The sequence below is a fragment of the Cotesia typhae genome, unplaced genomic scaffold, assembly GCF_013202065.1.
Source record: "Cotesia typhae breed Kobodo isofemale line unplaced genomic scaffold, CoteBio_Ctyphae scaffold_70, whole genome shotgun sequence".
Lineage (NCBI taxonomy): Eukaryota > Metazoa > Arthropoda > Insecta > Hymenoptera > Braconidae > Cotesia > Cotesia typhae.
The window spans coordinates 1,685,753-1,705,447 of record NW_027423780.1 but is presented as its reverse complement, the minus strand read 5'-3'; the positions used below and the strand labels follow the sequence as shown (position 1 = coordinate 1,705,447).

Genomic DNA, 19,695 nt, shown 5'->3' with positions numbered 1-19,695 from the left:
GGAACAAAGTCAAATTTTTTGAATAATTTTAATAAATATTGAAGATGTAATAAAAAACAATATAATTAAGCGGCGTCACGCTCATTTGCAGGGATGGCCTATAGGGTCAATCGTTTTTCTAATTTTTTTATTCAGTTTTTTACAAATAAATAAGAAATTTCATTTCCTTATGACATTAACGAATCGATTAACCCTAAAGGGAAACTGTATGGACCACGCAATTGATCAATAAAAATAAATGAGTCCCACTTTTTGAAATTCTAATTTTTAATGATATTAACGTAACAACAAAAATTTATTTAATATCTTTAAATTTATATGTAACTATTTTGAAACAGATGAAACTTGAGGTAGTTTTCCGATACCCAATTTTATTTATCGCTTCTTTTTCACTCGCTAATGTTGTTTTTCTCATAAATTATTGTGTACTCCCTCTTAATCGTTATCATTTATATTAACAGTATTATTTTATTAACTATATCTATGAAACGATTTGACTAAAAATTTCCATATCTGTTCAATAATTACAAATGTAGTAATCTATAAAATATTAGTTTATTTATGAAGATCTGATTGTTCAGCATTTACAGCAAAAGAAAAAATATTTACAATTTTCTTCCTGTATACCGCCTGTATGAAAAATGGTAATTAAATTGTAATCACTTCACGTTTGGAGAGATCAACGGATCTTGAATTCTAAGATTTGCTGCATTTAGAAATCCTTAGTAAGAGTACACAAATTCAAAATTTTCTGACACTATTCTTTTTGCACGTTATCTATTCTTGTGTTATATAAAAGTACATTCATACTTAAAGATTATGAGTTAATTATTAAGAGCCACTCTGCAAATATTAATTTAAAAAACAAAGAAAGAGATTACCTTTGTAGAGAATGTGTTGAAGAGTGGCACATTCAAATAAGTGTAAATAAAATATTTTTCCCAAGAAAATAATTTCAATATCTTTACTATCTTTTTCTTGATTTTCACTCGCATATTCGACTACAATAATTGTTGTTAAATTTATTATAATTATATTGTTAATTTTACATTCCTAGATCAGATATAAAGTACATTTACTTTGGTAATTACCAAAGTCTTAAGACTTTTACTAAATACTGTATCATTTGTGATTCATATGTACTTTCTCTTCTCAACTAAACAAAATTTTAACATGTTTTTTTTTAGATTGATTTAAATCGCTCATGTTCGCGTACGTAAAATACCTTCCTCCGGATAATAATTGTGCAGTTGTTGCAACGTCACAAATTCGGAAGTTCAAATTAGACAAATTTGACAAGTTTAAACATTATAAGATAATTTCTGGAGACGTAACAAAAAAGCGCTGATTCTTGCTATTAAAGGTAAGTTGTATTTTTATATCATACATTAATAATCATAATATCGATATTATATAATTGAAAGCACTATATTTAATAAAAATAATTACACTACATTACATTATATTTATTAACAATTACATTTTACAAATATTTGAGAAAAACAAAAATGTAAAATTGTCTTAGGTCAATTTATTCTTTAAAATCGTATGAATACGAGTGATCATAAGTGTTAGATTTATTTCAAATCGATTAGCTTATTTACTCCAATATTTTAGTATACGAAAGTGCTTCACTAACCTTTAAAATTCTAGAATAATTTTTCAATTATCGTATAAAATACAAGCGATCCAGCCCGGTTTCGCACGGGTATTTAGGAAAAATTTCCAAATTATTCATAATAAAATATAGCCTATGTCACCCGGGGATAATGTAGCTTCCCAACGGTAAATAGTATATTACACCCCTTGGGAAGGAAAATAAAAAAGCCTCAGATCACATGAAATTGTTGGCCGAGGCGAAGCCGAGGTCAACAAACATGTGATCTGAGGTTTTCTTTTACTTCCTAAGGGTTGTATAATATTTTTTTGTCCGACGAAGGCGGAAAGCGGCAACTTTGTTTAGCACAGCGGGAATACATACTCATTTATTGATATAACTGACTCCATTTTCTGTAATCAATGATTTATTTTATCCTCAGTTAGAAAAATATATAAAAACAAAAAGTTCTCTATCCGAATTCTCTAATATTTTGATTAATTTTTATGAATTTTGTACATTCTACTGCAGATTTCATTTTATATCGATATCGAAATTTGTTAACAGACTCAAAAGAGGAACTTGATAGTATCGTATCATCTGGAAAAAGACATCCCATCCCTCCAGGATACTTACAAAAGTCTTGTACTGAAGAAAGTGATATTGAGAGTACACTACAGAAAGTCATTACTACTGATGCTAACAAAGTGAAATCTGTTCTGGAAAAAAAAATTGCTGTGAAGCAACAACAATTGCTGGTAAGTTCATTTATTTATAATAATTAATATTGATATTGATGACTATTTTTAAATGTTGATTCTATATTCAAATTGGAGTCATCAAATCACTTAAATTTAAATACACCAGTATTTGATACATTAAACTTCGATTGTTTAATTGATAATTCCGGCTTTAACAATCACTCATCGTATTCATTATTTTGATAAATGCAGTCTTCTTAGAGTAACAAGTCTAACATGAAAAAGTGTATTTTCAACAAAATTTACGCTAATGAGGAGCTTTTGTACACCAAAACAATTTAATTAAAAAAAAAAAAGAGTTTTGCAAGCATAATTGTAGTCGAATATTAGATGGAGATTTTTCAATCAAATTTCTAAAATTACTGTTAAGGTTGTTCGGACATCAATGGACTTTTCAAGATCAAAAGCTAATTTTTTTATATCTTATGAATTGCTATCTCATACGTCTAAATTAATTACTCTTTTTCTTTTATTAATTCAATGAGCCAATTTCTGTTTGAAATGATTCATATTTAAAGTATTCGAAAACATCAAAATAGTTTCTTTTTAATTGTACAATCTCAAAAATCAAAAACATGAATACATGCATAAAACTCAGAAAAATGATTAAGTCGGCAGATCATCACCGAATTTTTCTGTTACATACAAGTAGAAAGTTCTAGCCCTTTGAGATGAAAACTATCGGGTATATAAGTTTAAAAAGTTATTTGAAAAAATATTACTATTTAAATTTATATTTGAGATTGTGCAAAATTTATAGAACGGAATTGCACATACATACATACACACACGCACGTCCATTGCTAATCCATTTATTTTATTTTATGAAATTATACTCATTCTGGTGGTTTTATTTTTTGCTTAAAGCACAATGCCGTCGAATCAGGAAAGAAGAGTGAATAAACAATATTTATTACCGTCTTATAAGCGTAATCGAGTAAGTAAGCGAACAACAGAGCGTTGGAGACTTGTCTTCCAAAAATCTTTCGAACACTGCATAAATAAGAAAGAAAATCATAATCAATGTTTCTCCTCCACTGGAAATAATAGCAGTTTGGAACATTCGACAGATATTAATGAACAGCTACCCGACATAAATATTCATAAAAATATAAATCCCGAAGAAAACGATCAAGTCTCATCTACCGAAACTAGTGATTCTGAAAGTTCATTGGATGATTCTGACGGTTTTTCTGATGACAGCAATAATTATGTATACAGTACTGTTTCAAGCACTGATTCTGATTCTTCGTCAGATAGTGATAGCGATAGTTCATCACATTGTAACACTAACTCCTCATCTAATAATTCTCATTCTCAACGTAACTTTCATTCAACAAGATTTAATACAGATGATTTCCAAGGTAGTAAATTAATGTTTCCTGAAGCACAATTAACTGTGGCAGACGTTATGTTCATGATCACAGCATATTCGGTACAGAAAAATTTAACCAAAAGAGATGAAGATGATCTTATACAACTTATAAAAATATTAGCTGGCCCGGAATTCATGTCGTGGAATGCCTCTCAGCATGCACGTGCTAAAACATATAGTCCTCCAAAATCGAAAATAAATACACATTTTTTTGCCCAAATTGCAACGTTGTATTAATTTCACATAATAACGGTAAAAAAATGAAAGAAAAATCTGTAGAATGTACTAGTTGTGAAAGAAAATATAAGCTTAAATCAGAAAGTTCAAATCAATTTATTACTGTGGATTTAGATTATCAGCTCGAAAATCTTTTGCATAACAAAGATATTCAAAAAGATTTATTACAATCATTGGATTTACGTGACAAAAATAAAGTCGATGGAGTAATTCATACTATTTACGACTGTCAATTGTATAAAGACGTTCAACTTTTGTCTCCACAAACATTGACATACAACGTCAACACAGACGGTGCACCACCTTTCAAGAGTTCAAATTGTAGTTTTTGGCCGATACAGTTGTGTATAAATGAACTTTCTCCTGAAATACGAAAGCAAAATATAATTCTTGGTGGTATGCTTTTATCTTCAACTGAGCCAGGTCCAGAGTTGATGAAAATTTATTTATCAAAATTTATCGATAATGCTGAAAAACTTATGATTGATGGAATTAATATTACTATGCATAATTCAAATGTAACGAAAAATTTTAAATTCCATTGCCTCTTAATATGTGTAGATTCAGTTGCTAGACCTGTTATGCAAAACCGATATCAGTACAGTGGTTATCACGGTTGCAGTTGGTGCTACGATCTTGGCGAGTACAATAGTTCAGCTGTTCGATATCCTATGACTGAAAACGATCCTATTTTGAGAACTCATAAAGATTATGTCAATGATGTAGAAAACGTAGAGAAACTAAATCGACCTATTAATGGTGTAAAAGGTCGCTCTGAGCTATTACGATTGCAGCACATAGATTGTATATGGAGTTTTCCTATAGATTATATGCATGGTGTTTTATTAGGTGTTACGCGGCAGTTATGGACTATTTGGACAACTCCGAGAACTTTATACTATTTAACGCCAGCTGATCGTAAAGAAATTAATAACCGATTTCTCCAAATAAAACGACCACATGAAATTCACAGATTAGTAAGGCCTATCAAAACTATGGCAAAATGGAAAGCGTCTGAGTGGGAATCATGGTTACTGTTTGATAGCTTACCCTGTTTGGTTGGAATTTTAAAAAAGAATGTTTCGATTCATATTGCTTATTTGTTTCAAGCATATTCACATTATTATCTGGTAATATTACTGAAAGAAAATTGATAGAATGTGAGTTAGATTTGTTGCAATTTGTTGGAGAATGTGAACAGTTTTACGGAAAATCTGTAATGACATTTAATTTACATTCAATGTATCATATAGGGCAATCAGTACGACAAAGTGGACCACTCTGCTCCAGTAATACGTTCATTTTTGAAAATGAAATCTTTTATTACAAAAAAGAAATTAATGCTGCTTACGGTGTTTCTCAACAAATTGTTACTTCATCCCTAAAAAGAAATCATATTCGGCGCAATATTAATAATGGTACTGAGTCAGCAATGTGTCGTGAATATTGTAGAAAATTATTTCTTCCACAACAGTTAACAAATTTTGTACGAACAGATAATGGTGCAATGCTTACCGGTAAAGCAAATGAACCTAATGCAAGAATTTATAACCTAATTTGTGATCTTCACATTCCGGAAGTTCAGAGTAGCAAGATCTATGGCCGATGCATTCTCAAAAAAAAATTCTCCGTAGTATAAAGTATACGCGTTCAAAAAAACTGATGATACGGTTATTCAGTTAAATCCAAGAAAATAATTCAAATACATGACTTTGTTGTAATTAATAATACTTGCTATTTATACGGCCGAGAGCTTGTGACAACTCTTGCGGAATTTCGCACAACTCGATTGAATCATATCTTGGAAGTAGTTGATATGCAAGGTGATGAAGTATTTATTAATGCTAACGATTTAGAAAGTAAGGTAGTATTTTTTCCACTGGAAATAAAACCTATGTTTCATTTTTGCCTGATCATTTGGGAATTTAAGTAAAGTTAAGAAATTCTTTTTGTTTTAGTGTCATATATATATATACTAAATGTTAGCTCTTGATAATTTTCCAAATTTATGTCTCTTTAATTGTCTTCAAAAAGATCTGATAAGCTTTGTAGTATTATTACTTAATAAATTACTTTATTTTTCCATAATAAGTAATAAATTATTATTATTATTATTATTATTATTATTATTATTATTATTATTATTATTATTATTATTATTATTATTATTATTATTATTATTATTATTATTATTATTATTATTATTATTATTTATTAGTTATTAGACTAACTCTAGTTTAATAATTATAAGTAGTTCAAATTAAACTATTTGCTATGGAAAATTATAATATAAATTTTTAGTATTATGATATTAATTCATTATTGTGATAGAAAATGGAAGCCGCAATTAATATAAATACTAACTTAAATGATTTATAATGTTAAACTGTCTATTTTATGTTAAATGAAAAAACAATTTTTAGTTAAAAATAATATTTTTTCACATGACATCACTCAATTTTCTTCCATTTATAGATTACTTTCTCGTCAATCAGTATTAGATATTGAAATTTTTAATAGTACTGAATGAAAATTGAAAAATAAAATATATATACACATGTTACATACATAAATAACAAATTATGACCCAATTCTGTTAACTTAATATTGCCATAGGAGATGGAATTAGGATCGAGTGAAAGTATGGAAAAAGAAAATAATCAAAATAAAGAAAATTTAAATCAGAGGCAAAACAAGATCATGCCGAAAGACAATCAGGAGTTTTCAGATGGAATTTTGGCTAATGATAACAAGGAGCAAAAGCAAACAGCTGTAAAGGTAAGGATTATGTAATATTAAAAAAAAAAAAAAAAAGTACATTACAAGAAGATTATTTCAAATTGCTTATGTGCTAGGAGAAAGGTTAGTGAGTTTACTATCCTAAGATTGTCTGAAAATATTAAACAAATCAAACTGATGAATTTTATCATAATAAAAAAATCATAATAAATTAACTCTTCTATTTTTATAACACATCTGAAACAGATTCAAATGTCAAGTAGTCTTTTTGAAGCTCATGTGTATTTTAATTTGTTAATCAGTTGTATGTATTTCATATAACAAAAAAAAATATACGCACGCACGCGCACATTATAACTTTATTGTAAAAATTTCGATCAAAATTATATCTTCGTAGTTTTAAAAAATGATCGATTTTTAAGACGAAAACTTAATAATAATTAAGGTAAAAGACCCCATTAGTGGCACCTTTAACCCCCATTAGTGGCACTTTTTCTTTCAATGAAAAAATGTTCTACTTGGAATAAAAACTAAAAATAAAGATTAGAAATAATATATTTATTATTGAAATTAATGATTTAATTAATTGAATAAGTACCAAAATCAAAGAAAGTGTCAGTAATGGGGTCCCCGCCACTAATGGGTCTTTTACCCTATCCTTCCAAATGTAGGTATAACAAAAAATTTATCTGAATTTTACTAATTTAGTTTCCGCGGAATTTATTAAAAAATATTATACATAACCATCTTTACTTACATTGATACTGTAATTAATTGTCATTCAAATGCAGTCCGTGATATTCATTAAAATAATCATGTGTTATAACAACAATTTTATTTTTGCGTTATTGGCACTATTAAAGATAAAAATTCTAAGCGAGTGTAAACTGTCCAAAACATTCAGGAGAGCAGTAGACCATTTAAATAAGGTATAATTATCAAATTTTTTAAAATTTATGGTAGCTTTTATTGATCCAGATAAAAATAATTTAATATATTTGCATGAAAAATGTTTTTTTTTTTATAATTGTATATATGTATAATAGCACTCAGAATCAATTTGGCGACATAAAATGTTTAATAGTCCGTGTAATGGTCTAATCTAAGTGAAAGAAATTTACAAATAGGGTAAAAGACCCCATTAGTGACAGGGACCCCATTACTGACACTTTCTTCGATTTTGGTACTTATTCAATTAATGAAATCATTAATTTCAATAATGAATATATTATTTCTAATCTTTGAGAATTTTAGATCAAAAAAATTGTTAATTTTTATTCCAAATAAAAAATTTTTTAATTGAAAGAAAAAGTGTCACTAATGCGGGTCAAAGGTGCCACTAATGGGGTCTTTTACCTTATCCGTGTTACTCATTTGATTTTAATAAATCGTTTATTCGGTGACAAAATATAATTTATAAAATTGAGATAAAAAGTATAACTTGCTCTTTATAATCATGATAACCTGCAGGTAAAGTTTTGTAATGGAATGTATAAGTGTGTATTTACCAAAATTTTTGGCAAGTATTGAGACTTCAAATTTTTAAATATTAACAAATAAATTATATACAATTATATGAGGCCATCATCATTCCTCCGCATTTAGATACAAATGTGTAGAAATCAAATGTGATTCGATCAAAATATTGTGCAATCCACGAACAATTTTTCAGATGTAACTTCGGTTTGGAACGAAAGCAATTCATATTAGCTGGAACAATTACAATGTTTCTCATATAAAAATTAATTTTGATTCTCTACTTTAGCAATCAGAGGATATGGGCGAAGAAATCGATAATGTTCTTTCAGTTCCTGGCGAAGATAGCATGATCAATGAAGAACAAAATGATCATGATATTGTAATTGATGATGATACTTTACAATCAACTGTTCTCGAGCCAAAAGTTCTCACGTTAAACGACGAAAGAAACAAAAAAAAACAAATATGAAAAAACTGAAAAAGGTAAAAATTATTAAAAAGTATAGTATTGGACTAAACTATTACACTGAGAAAAAAATACTTTTACTCAATTAACAATTTATTGGCTCAAGAACCGCGCGTTGACGATTAAATATTTTATTGTTATTAATTATTAATTTCTGAAGAGAAGAACATCAATATTTATCTTTGGATAGTAAATAAACAAAAGAATAGCTTTATTTAAATTAAGTAAAAATTATTTCTTAAAATTTCTTGAGCTAAGAATATATATTCTTGAAAATTTTCAACAACATAAATTCTTGTATCAAGAAAATTTTCTGAATAACAGTATTTTTTTTTCTCAGTGTACACCATATTTAATATATTACTAAAAATTATCGTTTCTACCAAATAAATGTAAAACTATGAATTATATATAATTATTATTAATATTTTTACTACTTTTATGTTCATCAACCATTATAATCCATTACAATATACTAATTTATTGAATCAATAAATAAGTTACATGAAAAATTGGACACTGTTATGCATTAATGTGTTAAGTGCTATGGAAATCCTATGTACTTAACACACTATTGCATAACAGAGTCCAATTAAAGCTATGTAACTGAAATTTGAGAAGAATTGCGAGTGATTTGATAATAGAAAATTAGAAATGCAATGATTAGTAAATTAGTGTCTTTTCATTAAAATTCAATTATAACACGTCATGTAATGATCTTTATAGAACTACAAAGTGAAACATATTTTATGAAATGCAGTTATCCAATTTTCAGATTAAAATAGTTTAATTTCTTATCATAATCTCATTCAATGGAAACTATATTTCATAAATACATTAACTACTTTTCATAAAACGTTTATTTGAAATTTTCTTCCATTTTTATTATTACATTTCAATTACTACTCATTTCGGAACTATTAAACAATCAAATGCTTATGAAATTAATTTTTTAATCAAATTTCTTTATTCATTAAATCTCTTAAAATAAAGAGGTGAATGAAATAAAATAACCAATGTCAAATTTTAAATTTTTCATGCGACAAAATAATTGAATCTAACAAACCACCTCCTATATCAAATGTGTATAATTTAATTTTAATATTTTAATCAATATGTATTGCATAGAGCAAGCTCAACTCTAATGAGGACAGTTCAACTAAAGTGAAAGAAGTTCAAGATGGTCTTGCATTGATGAGTGGACCGATAAATAACAAAGATAATGTTCAGCCGAGCACCGAACTTAGTCATTTATCTAAAAACGATGCGTCTACTCTTGCTTCTTCAAAATCCAAATATAAATATAAAAAATCAAAGGATAATAAAAAAAGAGCTGTAAGTAAAATAGTTGCATTTATTAGGTATTTTGTAGTTGTGAAATGTTAATTTCTTTGCGAAAATAAACGAAAGCTAAAAAAGAAAAAGTCAAAAGGAAAAAAATAAAAAATGATAAAAAAATGTTTCACAGCAAAATCTTTACGTGCGATTGATATACAATTCGTCGAACGATAGTGATAAAGTAACACTGAAAATTTTTCACTTCTATCATCATTATTGTTACATTATAGAAGATAAATTTTTTTTTTAATTTCCATAATTATTAAGATTAAAATTTATAAAAATAAATTCAGACATATATATATATATATATATATATATATATATATATATATATATATACATATATATATATATATATATATATATACAGGGTGTCTCTGAAGTGGCGGGAGTAATTGTTGGGGTCGATAGAGAAAAAAATACTGAATCGAAAGTTCCTGAGCCAAAAATTTTTTTGGGCCATAGAATTTGAGTTATGAATTAAAAACGATAGCCAATCAGAAGCGCGCTATTCGAGAAATGAAAATGAGCGGGGAAGTAGAGGAGACGCGAGAGTGAGATGCTGCAATAGCAGCTTACTCGCTCACACAAAGCCGAGCATGAGAGGGGATTGTGACGCTATGAGCCGAGTACGTAAGTGTGAATGAGTGGATGTATGAGGTCGCAAGCGGACGGCTTAATGTATGAGTGTGTGTCCGTGTATCGCAGCATTATTGGAGGCGTTGTAACGCTGAATTAAAGCTAACCGGGTACTCTAAGACAGAGGAAAAAATTTTAATTTTTATTTTTATTCGAAAAAATTTAATAAAAAAATAAAAAGGCCCAAGATTTAACCAGACCCACAGAAACGGAGAGTAAATTTTTAATTCTCATTTATTTTGCTGGGGATTATTTTCAAATACAAAAAAAAAAAAGGCTAAGATTCAACTGGAATCCAAAAAGAGATGGATGAAAAAATTTTATTTTTATTTTTAATCAGCAAAATTATTTTTCTTTAAAAAGAGTCCAATCTCGACTGGAGCAAGAAAAAATGATTGAAAAATTTTATTATTAATTTTCAATCAACAAAATTATTATAAAAAAATAAATGGGCCCAAGTCTCAACCGGACCCAAACAAACGGATAAAAATTTTTATTACTTACTTAATTTGGTGGAAATTATTTTTAAAAACGAAGAAAATTCCCAAGACTCGATCGGACCCAAAAAAATAATTAAAAGAATTTTTCCTTATTTTCAATCACCAAAATCATGTTTCTTCAAAAAAGGCCCAATCTCAACCGGACTAGAAGAAACTGATTGAAAAATTTTATTTTTATTATTAATCGAGAAAATTATTTTGAAAAAAAAATAGGGCCCAGAATCAACCGGACAAACAATGGACTTGAGTTCAATTTTTTTCTTAATTTATAATTTGACATTCTACCTGTTAATTCACCGATAGATAATTCTAATAAAAATATCAAAATTATTCGGACTTGAGTTCAATTTTTTTCTTAATTTATAATTTGACACTCTACCTGTTAATTCACTGATAGATAATTCTAATAAAAATATCAAAATTATTCGGACTTGAGTTCAATTTTTTTCTTAATTTATAATTTGACATTCTACCTGTTAATTCACTGATAGATAATTCTATTAAAAATATCAAAATTATTCGGACTTGAGTTCAATTTTTTTTTTTAATTTATTAGTTGACATTTTACCTGTTAATTAACTGATAAATAATTTTAATAAAAATATCAAAATTATCAGGACTCGAGAGCGATTTTTTTTTTCAATTCCTTATTTGACATTTTACCTGTCAATTAATTAAAAAATAATTTTAATTAAAATATCAAAATTATTGGGACTTGAGTTCAATGTTTGTTTTAATTTATTTTTTGACATTTTACCTGACGATTAATTGAAAAATTATTTTACAGAATAATTCCCAGCAAAATAAATGAGAAATGAAAGTTTTCCATCCGTTTGGTTGGGTCCGGTTGAGTCTTGGGCAATTCCTTCTGTTTTCAAAAATTATTCCGAGCATAAGAAATAAGTAATAAAAATTTTCTATCTGTTCGTTTTGGTCCGGTTGAGTCTGGGGCCTATTTTCTTTTTGAAATAATTTTGTCAATTAATAATTGATAATAAATTTTTTCAATCAGTTTTTTATCGTCTTGTCAAGATTAGGCTGATTTTTGTTCAATAAATTTTTGTTTGTTATTGAAAAGAGAAAATAAATTTTTTTGCATTCTTCTATTCTTGGCTCTGGTCGAGTCTTGGGCATTTTTTTCGTTTTTAAAAATAATTCCTAGCAAAATGAATGGGAAATAAAAGTTTTCGATCCGTTTGTTTGGGTCCGATTGAGTCTGGGGCCTATTAATTTTTTTTTAAGAATAATGTTGTTAATTAATAATTGATAATAAAATTTTTCAATCAGTTATTGGAAGTCTGTTTGAGATTGGGCCTTTCTTTTCAAGGAAAATTAATCTTGGTGATCAAGTAATAAAAATTTCTATCCGTTTATTTGGGTCCTGCTGCGTCTTGGGTCTATTTTTTTTTTTCTTAATAATTTAGTTAATTAATATTTAGAAATAAAATTTTTCGATTTATCTTTTTTCGGGTCCGGTCGAGTCTTGGGCAATTTTTTTTGTTTCGAAAAATAATTCCCAACAAAAAAAACAGGAATAAAAGTTTTCTTTCCGTTTGTTTGGGTCCAGTTAAGTCTGGGGCCTATTTTCTTTTTTTAAAAAATTTTGTTGATTAAAAATTCATTATAAAACTTTTCAATTATTTTTTCTTGCTCCAGTCGAGATCAGGCCCTTTTTCAAAGGAAAATAATTTTGCTGATTAAAAATAGAAAAACAAAGATTTTCAATTTATTTTATTTCGGGTCTGGTCGAGTCTAGGGCATTTTTATCGTTTTCAAAAATAATTTCCTGCAAAATAAATAAGTAATAAAAATTATTTATCCGTTTGTTTGGGTCCAGTTGAGTCTAGGGCCTCATTTGTTTTTTTAATTAGTTTTGATGATCAACAATAAAAATAAAATTTTTGGATCATTTTTTCTGGGTCCGGTCGAAATTGAGCCTTTTATTATAAAAGTTAATTATGATGATTAAAAATGAATAGTAAAATTTTTTTATTCATCTCCCTTTCGGTCTGATGGAGTCTTGGGCATTTTTTTCGTTTTTAAAGATAATTTCCAGCAAATTAAGTAAGTAATAAAAATTTTCTATCCGTTTGTTTAAGTCCGGTTAAGTCTGTGGCTTATTTTCTTTTTTAAATAATATTTGATTAATAATAAAAATAAAATTTTTTAATTAGTTTCTCTTAGTCTGTTTGAGATTGGGCCTTGTTTCGAAAAGAAATTAATTTGGCTGATTGAAAATGAAAACAAAATTTTTCAATTTATTTTTTTTTTTTTGGGTCCGGTCGAGTCTTGGGCGATTTTCTTCGTTTTTAAAATAATTCCCATCAAAATAAATAAGTAATTAAAACTATCTATCTGTTTGTTTGGGTCCGGTTGAGTCTGCGGACTATTTTTTTTTAAATAATTTTGTTGATTGAAAATTAATAATAAAATTTTTTAATCATTTTTTTGCTCCAGTCGAGATTGGGCCGTTTTTTAAAAGAAACAATTTTGCTGATTGAAAATAAGGAAAAAATTTTTGTACTGTTATTTTTTTGGATCCGATCGAGTCTTGGGCATTTTTTCGTTTTTAAAGATAATTTCCAGCAAATTAAGTAAGTAATAAAAATTTTTATCCGTTTGTTTGGGTCCGGTTGAGACTTGGGCCCATTTATTTTTTTATAATAATTTTGTTGATTGAAAATTAATAATAAAATTTTTCAATCATTTTTTCTTGCTCCAGTCGAGATTGGGCTCTTTTTTAAAGAAAAATAATTTTGCTGATTAAAAATAAAAATAAAATTTTTTCATCCATCTCTTTTTGGATTCCAGTTGAATCTTAGCCTTTTTTTTTTTTTTTTGTATTTGAAAATAATCCCCAACAAAATAAATGAGAATTAAAAATTTACTCTCCGTTTCTGTGGGTCTGGTTAAATCTTGGGCCTTTTTATTTTTTTATTAAATTTTTTCGAATAAAAATAAAAATTAAAATTTTTTCCTCTGTCTTAGAGTACCCGGTTAGCTTTAATTCAGCGTTACAACGCCTCCAATAATGCTGCGATACACGGACACACGCTCATACATTAAGCCGTCCGCTTGCGACCTCATACATCCACTCATTCACACTTACGTACTCGGCTCATAGCGTCACAATCCCCTCTCATGCTCGGCTTTGTGTGAGCGAGTAAGCTGCTATTGCAGCATCTCACTCTCGCGTCTCCTCTACTTCCCCGCTCATTTTCATTTCTCGAATAGCGCGCTTCTGATTGGCTATCGTTTTTAATTCATAACTCAAATTCTATGGCCCAAAAAAATTTTTGGCTCAGGAACTTTCGATTCAGTATTTTTTTCTCTATCGACCCCAACAATTACTCCCGCCACTTCAGAGACACCCTGTATATATATATATATATATATATATATATATATATATATATATATATATATATATATATATATATATATATATATATATATATATATATATATATATATATATATATATATATATATATATATATATATATATATATATATATCTGTGATTTCATTCCATAAATCACATACACTTAGAATATTGTATGATTAGGCCGAAAAGAAATCTTATTAGTTAATTTTATGTCATACATAAAAAACTTTATCTCAAAAATAATAAATAGTTGATCATGCAGGGTGTTCTTATAAATTTTAGTTTTTATGAAGTCTTAAGTTTTGAAAATTTTTCCATTATGATATTGTCAAATTTCAAGCATTAAAAATAAAAGTTCTTGTACCTTTCATTCCTTCAGTTCAAAATTTAAAACAGTTAACTTCTTACAGTTTACATGTCGGGCAGTTGTAAAGAAAATATTAATTATTTAAGATTTAGTCAGTATATTTTTACCTAGATACATTACAATTTTTTTCTTTTTTAGAACGATGAAGTTTCTACTAAACTTACCTGTCAAATAACGTCAATGGAACGAACAATATCTGACTTAGTACAGAGTTTTAACAGCTTCCGAGAGTTAGCTATGGAGAAATTAGTGGCAAATGAGGAAAATTGGCGCCAATTGAAAAGTAAGATATCATTTTTGTTAACGAAATCTTCAGCACCTTGAAATTCATTAGAAAAATTTCGATAATCTAAGTGTACTGATAGAAGGATTTGTTTATAGTTAAAAATATTTGTTAATATTTAACAAATCATTTATAAGAGACCACTTTTTAGTGATTAATAAATATTTCTTAGTATTTAAAAAGATTTATTAATATTTTATAAATGAATATCAGATTTATTAAATACAAACAAATCGTTTTAAATGCTAAGAAACATTTGTTTAATACTAAAAAGTGGTCTCTAAGAAATAATTTGTTAACTATTAACAAATATTTTTAATACAAAAAAATCTATCTATCAGTGTATGTATGCCATTATCTTTGAACTTGCAAAATTTATCTCAAATTTATTGAAATTAAAGTAAGGTCCATAGAAGTTTTCCAGCTTAAAAAAATATTTTCATGAACACCTAACAGTTTTATTAAGAACCACATGGAGTTATAAAAGCTCATCAGTCTATGTACCGAGTATATTGATTTTATATATTAATAGTTATCCCTTTTTCTAGGTAAATTTCATAATTCTAAAATCATATCAGACATTTAAAGCTGTGCATTGTAAAATTGAAATTCTCAAGAATTTAACAAATATAATATTATTAAATTTACCTAGCGATGGGATGATGATATAATAATATAATTCTATGATGATCACAGTTTTCTAAAACATAGAAGGTTCTTCTATTGTTTTCAATTATAGTTGAAAATTTATTTTACAACATTCATTTTATTGACATTTTTCCAGAATTTATAAAATCTATACTAAAAGCCTACATAAACGAATTCAATTTAATATCTCTAAATATATAAATATCTATACTATTTTTTCATTCAAAGATGTTCATAATTTTTTTCTTTTAGTAAATTTTTCATTTTTATAACATGTGATTTTATTAATTGTATGAGCATCAAAAAATCAAGATGTGATTTGATGCCGTAAAATCGCGAATTTTATTAATGGACAATTGCTTAATGCTTAAAACAATCAGATTAATTTACTAAAAGTTTAGGTTAAATGAGTGTCTCACACGGAAAAAAGTAAACTGTAAAATTTTCTACTTAGGATTACAGATAATTTATATAGTTTCAAACAGTACAGCGGACATCGGGGTGGCAAAAGTATAAATAATACAGAACTTAATGTAGAAAGTGTAAAAGCCACAATTTATAATTTAGTATCGAAAATAAATGATTAGTAGCTGTCACTATAGTAAATAACGACTCTGTCATCTTAAAAAATTACAGTTTGAAACCCTGAATAAAAAAAAGTATTGAGACAAAGAAAAAAGTATTGAAAAATATTGGATTGACTAAAAAACCAATTCTTTTCAATATTTTTCTCTTTGTCTCAATACTTTTTTTTAATCAGGAACAGTAAAAATTGCCATTTCAATATATAGTCCATATTATGAGGAGAAGGGGAACTCCGATGAGAAGAAGGGGGTCTTGCTCTGGGAGAATTTAACATTTGAAACAGTAAAAATTATACTTTTAAAATCTACATTTTACCAGTGCAAGCAGGTTAATAATTATAGTTTCATTTTTAGCGTTGCGTTTAAAATTAACCATTTTACTTCGTAAATATTGACGTTGCTTATATTAGAAATTTACTAATTTTATTTTATACTTTTTACATATCATACGATCATTTTTAGGTACGAAATGATAAATATCAAAATGAAAATTCTTAATTATTATACTCTAACATTTTTTACATTCATATAGCGAATATTACTGTTTGAATTAGTATTTTCTTCCATTTAAAGAATAAATTGTAGCGTTTAAATGATGAATAATATAAAGTGAATAATAAAATCACGATTTTACTGTTTGAAATGGTAATTTTTAGCAGTTGATCATTACTTATTATAAATCGACTATTATGTATTATAGTTTACTTTTTTCCGTGGCACATTCGTACTATTAAGGCTTACGTTTTTTTTTTTTTTTAATTTTTTAGCTGCCAACGAGACATCTAAAGTATCTAAAGCTCCAATTGACGTCAATGACATTCGGCGACCACCTCCAGTCGGCTACGTTCGAGTTGACAATGACATGGTAATAAATATAAAAGTTGTATTAATATTGTAGCTGTATTAATTGTCTCAAAACTCTGAGTTGAAATATTAATGTATGTAATGAAAGCAGTATCATTTAAATTTATTACGGTAGTGGATATTCTTATCTCTCAATTATAATAATATTTAAGTACGTCAATAGTAGAAACTTGCAAAAAAATGGGACCTGATTCCTCATTGGTTTATTCTTCATAAAATTTATTGTTGTAGATCCACTTGGGGCGTGGAATCTGGTTGCCACAAGCGACCTTCAACAACGATATTTACACTGCAGGGTCATCATTGGCAATGGTGGTCAAAAATATTGCAGTGTCTGTATTTGGAGTCGAGTACTTAAAATCTCATAGTGTGAAAGGGAAGGGTTCAAACAAAACTAAGAGTATCCCACGACCAGCTATCGATCCAACAAAAGCTCTCGCCATACGAGGTAATTGATGAAGTAAACAAAAACAAAAAACATTTATCTATTGAAGATACACCAATAAAAAAAAATTGATTGAATGAAAAAGTAAAACAGTTCTATAAAATCTGATTATTAACGAATCAATTGATTTTGAAGTATTTATGCTTAGAAAAATCTGAAAAACGGTTGACCCTAAAGGCCATCCCTGTAACTTCCCGCTAATTCCATACTCAAATGCTCTAAATTGTACTTATTATATTTTTGAGCTTTCCGAACTCAAAAATATAACGTATGTGTTATTTTGAGCCCTTCAAGCTCAAAAGTCTGATATAAGTTTAATAAAACACTATTTTTGAATTGTCAAACCCCAATAACTTTTGAATGATTGAACCGATTTTTACGCAGTTGGCAGCATTCGACGCAGTTTTTGAAGTCTCAAAAAGATTTTTAATTGTAAATTGATCGAACGAGGAATTTCGAAGAAATTCAGAACAATCACATTTTTCGGTTTTCTTTCGACAACGGTAACTCCCGAACGAATCAACCGATTTTGACGGGACTGGTGGCAATCGACGTGGTTTTTTAAGTTTAAGAGCTAATTAGTTTTTGGAATTGATCGGTAAAGCCGTTTAGAAGTTATTTCAAAAAAACGATTTTTGAAAATTTTATTTTTGAGATTTCTCAAAATCTAGCGAACCGAATCGATTCAAATTTTCACGAAATTTAATGGCAATGATACTCTTTGGATTGCAACCTATCTCGATCCAATCGGTCAAACCGTTCAAAAGTTATAAGAGGTTTACACACACACACACACACACACACACACACACACACACACACACACACACACACACACACACACACACACACACACACACACACACACACACACACACACACACACACACACACACACACACACACACACACACACACACACACACACACACACACACACACACACACACACACACACACACACACACACACACACACACACACACACACACACACACACACACACACACACACACACACACTCATACAAACATACAGCCGCACGGACACCATTGCGGGAATAGTCAGAACAGCTTCCTAGGACCTCAAAACGTTGAGATCTGATGAACACTCGATTTTCGCAAAACCGGGTAAAACCAATAACTTCCCGAATTTCAAAAAATTTTCAATTTTTCTTAGCAGGAAGTTATAAAAATAAATTTGATCGTTTTGTCATTATTAAAATTAAAAGTTTCAAATTTTTGTTTAGATATTTTCGAATATTATTTAAAAACAGAACGAAAAATGACTGGACAAGCCCTGATGAACGAAGTCGACTTATATGAGGAGTATATTCGACAGAAAATATCCGACCTCCTCCGGCCACCAAGACAAGCAAACAAAAATAATAAAAGTATTTAAAAATTTCATTAAGATACATTTTATTATACCCTAATTAAAAATACTGATTGAAAAGAATTGAGAAGCGGTCGCTCCATGCAAACTGTATATCTATATATAGAAACAAAAGAATTGAAGTTATTGAAAAAAATTCGAATTTTATCATTTTCAATTCTTTTCTATCAATATTTTTAAACAGGGCAGTTTTGAAAACGATATCAAAATATTTTCGGGTACATTTTACATATTTTTTTTTTTTTTTAATGTATTTGTTGTAGAAAGTGAAGCTAGCCAAAAAAATGTTACTCACGACAAAAATGATGTACCTGCTGCTGCTTCGGGGACATGAATCCTGAACTCAATACAACGAATCCAACAAACAATACCCACGATAATCAATTAACCAGCTCGGAAAAATCGTCGGTAGGAGACTCGAGCTCTTCAGAAGGTTCCTCAGGATCATCTGATGAGGAATCAAAATCTGCTAGTGACGATTCCATAGAATAAGAAAAATGATCATCAAAAATACTAAACCTAGTTACTTTTTTATTCTATTTTGTAATAGATGTTGTCTTAAATAAGTTAAATAAAGTTTTTCATTA

The 19,695-nt window shown here is 28.2% G+C and overlaps 1 protein-coding gene across 2 annotated transcripts; it reads left to right on the top strand.

Annotated features, from left to right (window-relative positions):
• The first annotated feature begins 1,944 nt into the window (after nt 1-1,944).
• LOC141537231 (uncharacterized) lies at nt 1,945-19,609 on the top strand. 2 transcript variants are annotated; one of them, XM_074258087.1, is made up of 7 exons: nt 1,945-2,355; nt 9,783-9,989; nt 15,028-15,172; nt 17,172-17,269; nt 17,500-17,716; nt 18,963-19,106; nt 19,372-19,609. In XM_074258087.1, exons 1-7 carry the CDS (start codon nt 2,104-2,106, stop codon nt 19,440-19,442), a joined length of 1,134 nt encoding a protein of 377 aa, XP_074114188.1. In that variant the 5' UTR covers nt 1,945-2,103; the 3' UTR covers nt 19,443-19,609. The 2 variants fall into 2 exon arrangements, with proteins under 2 accessions (XP_074114188.1, XP_074114189.1); XM_074258088.1 differs by lacking the exon at nt 1,945-2,355 and adding an exon at nt 8,561-8,671.
• The last annotated feature ends 86 nt before the right edge of the window (nt 19,610-19,695 follow it).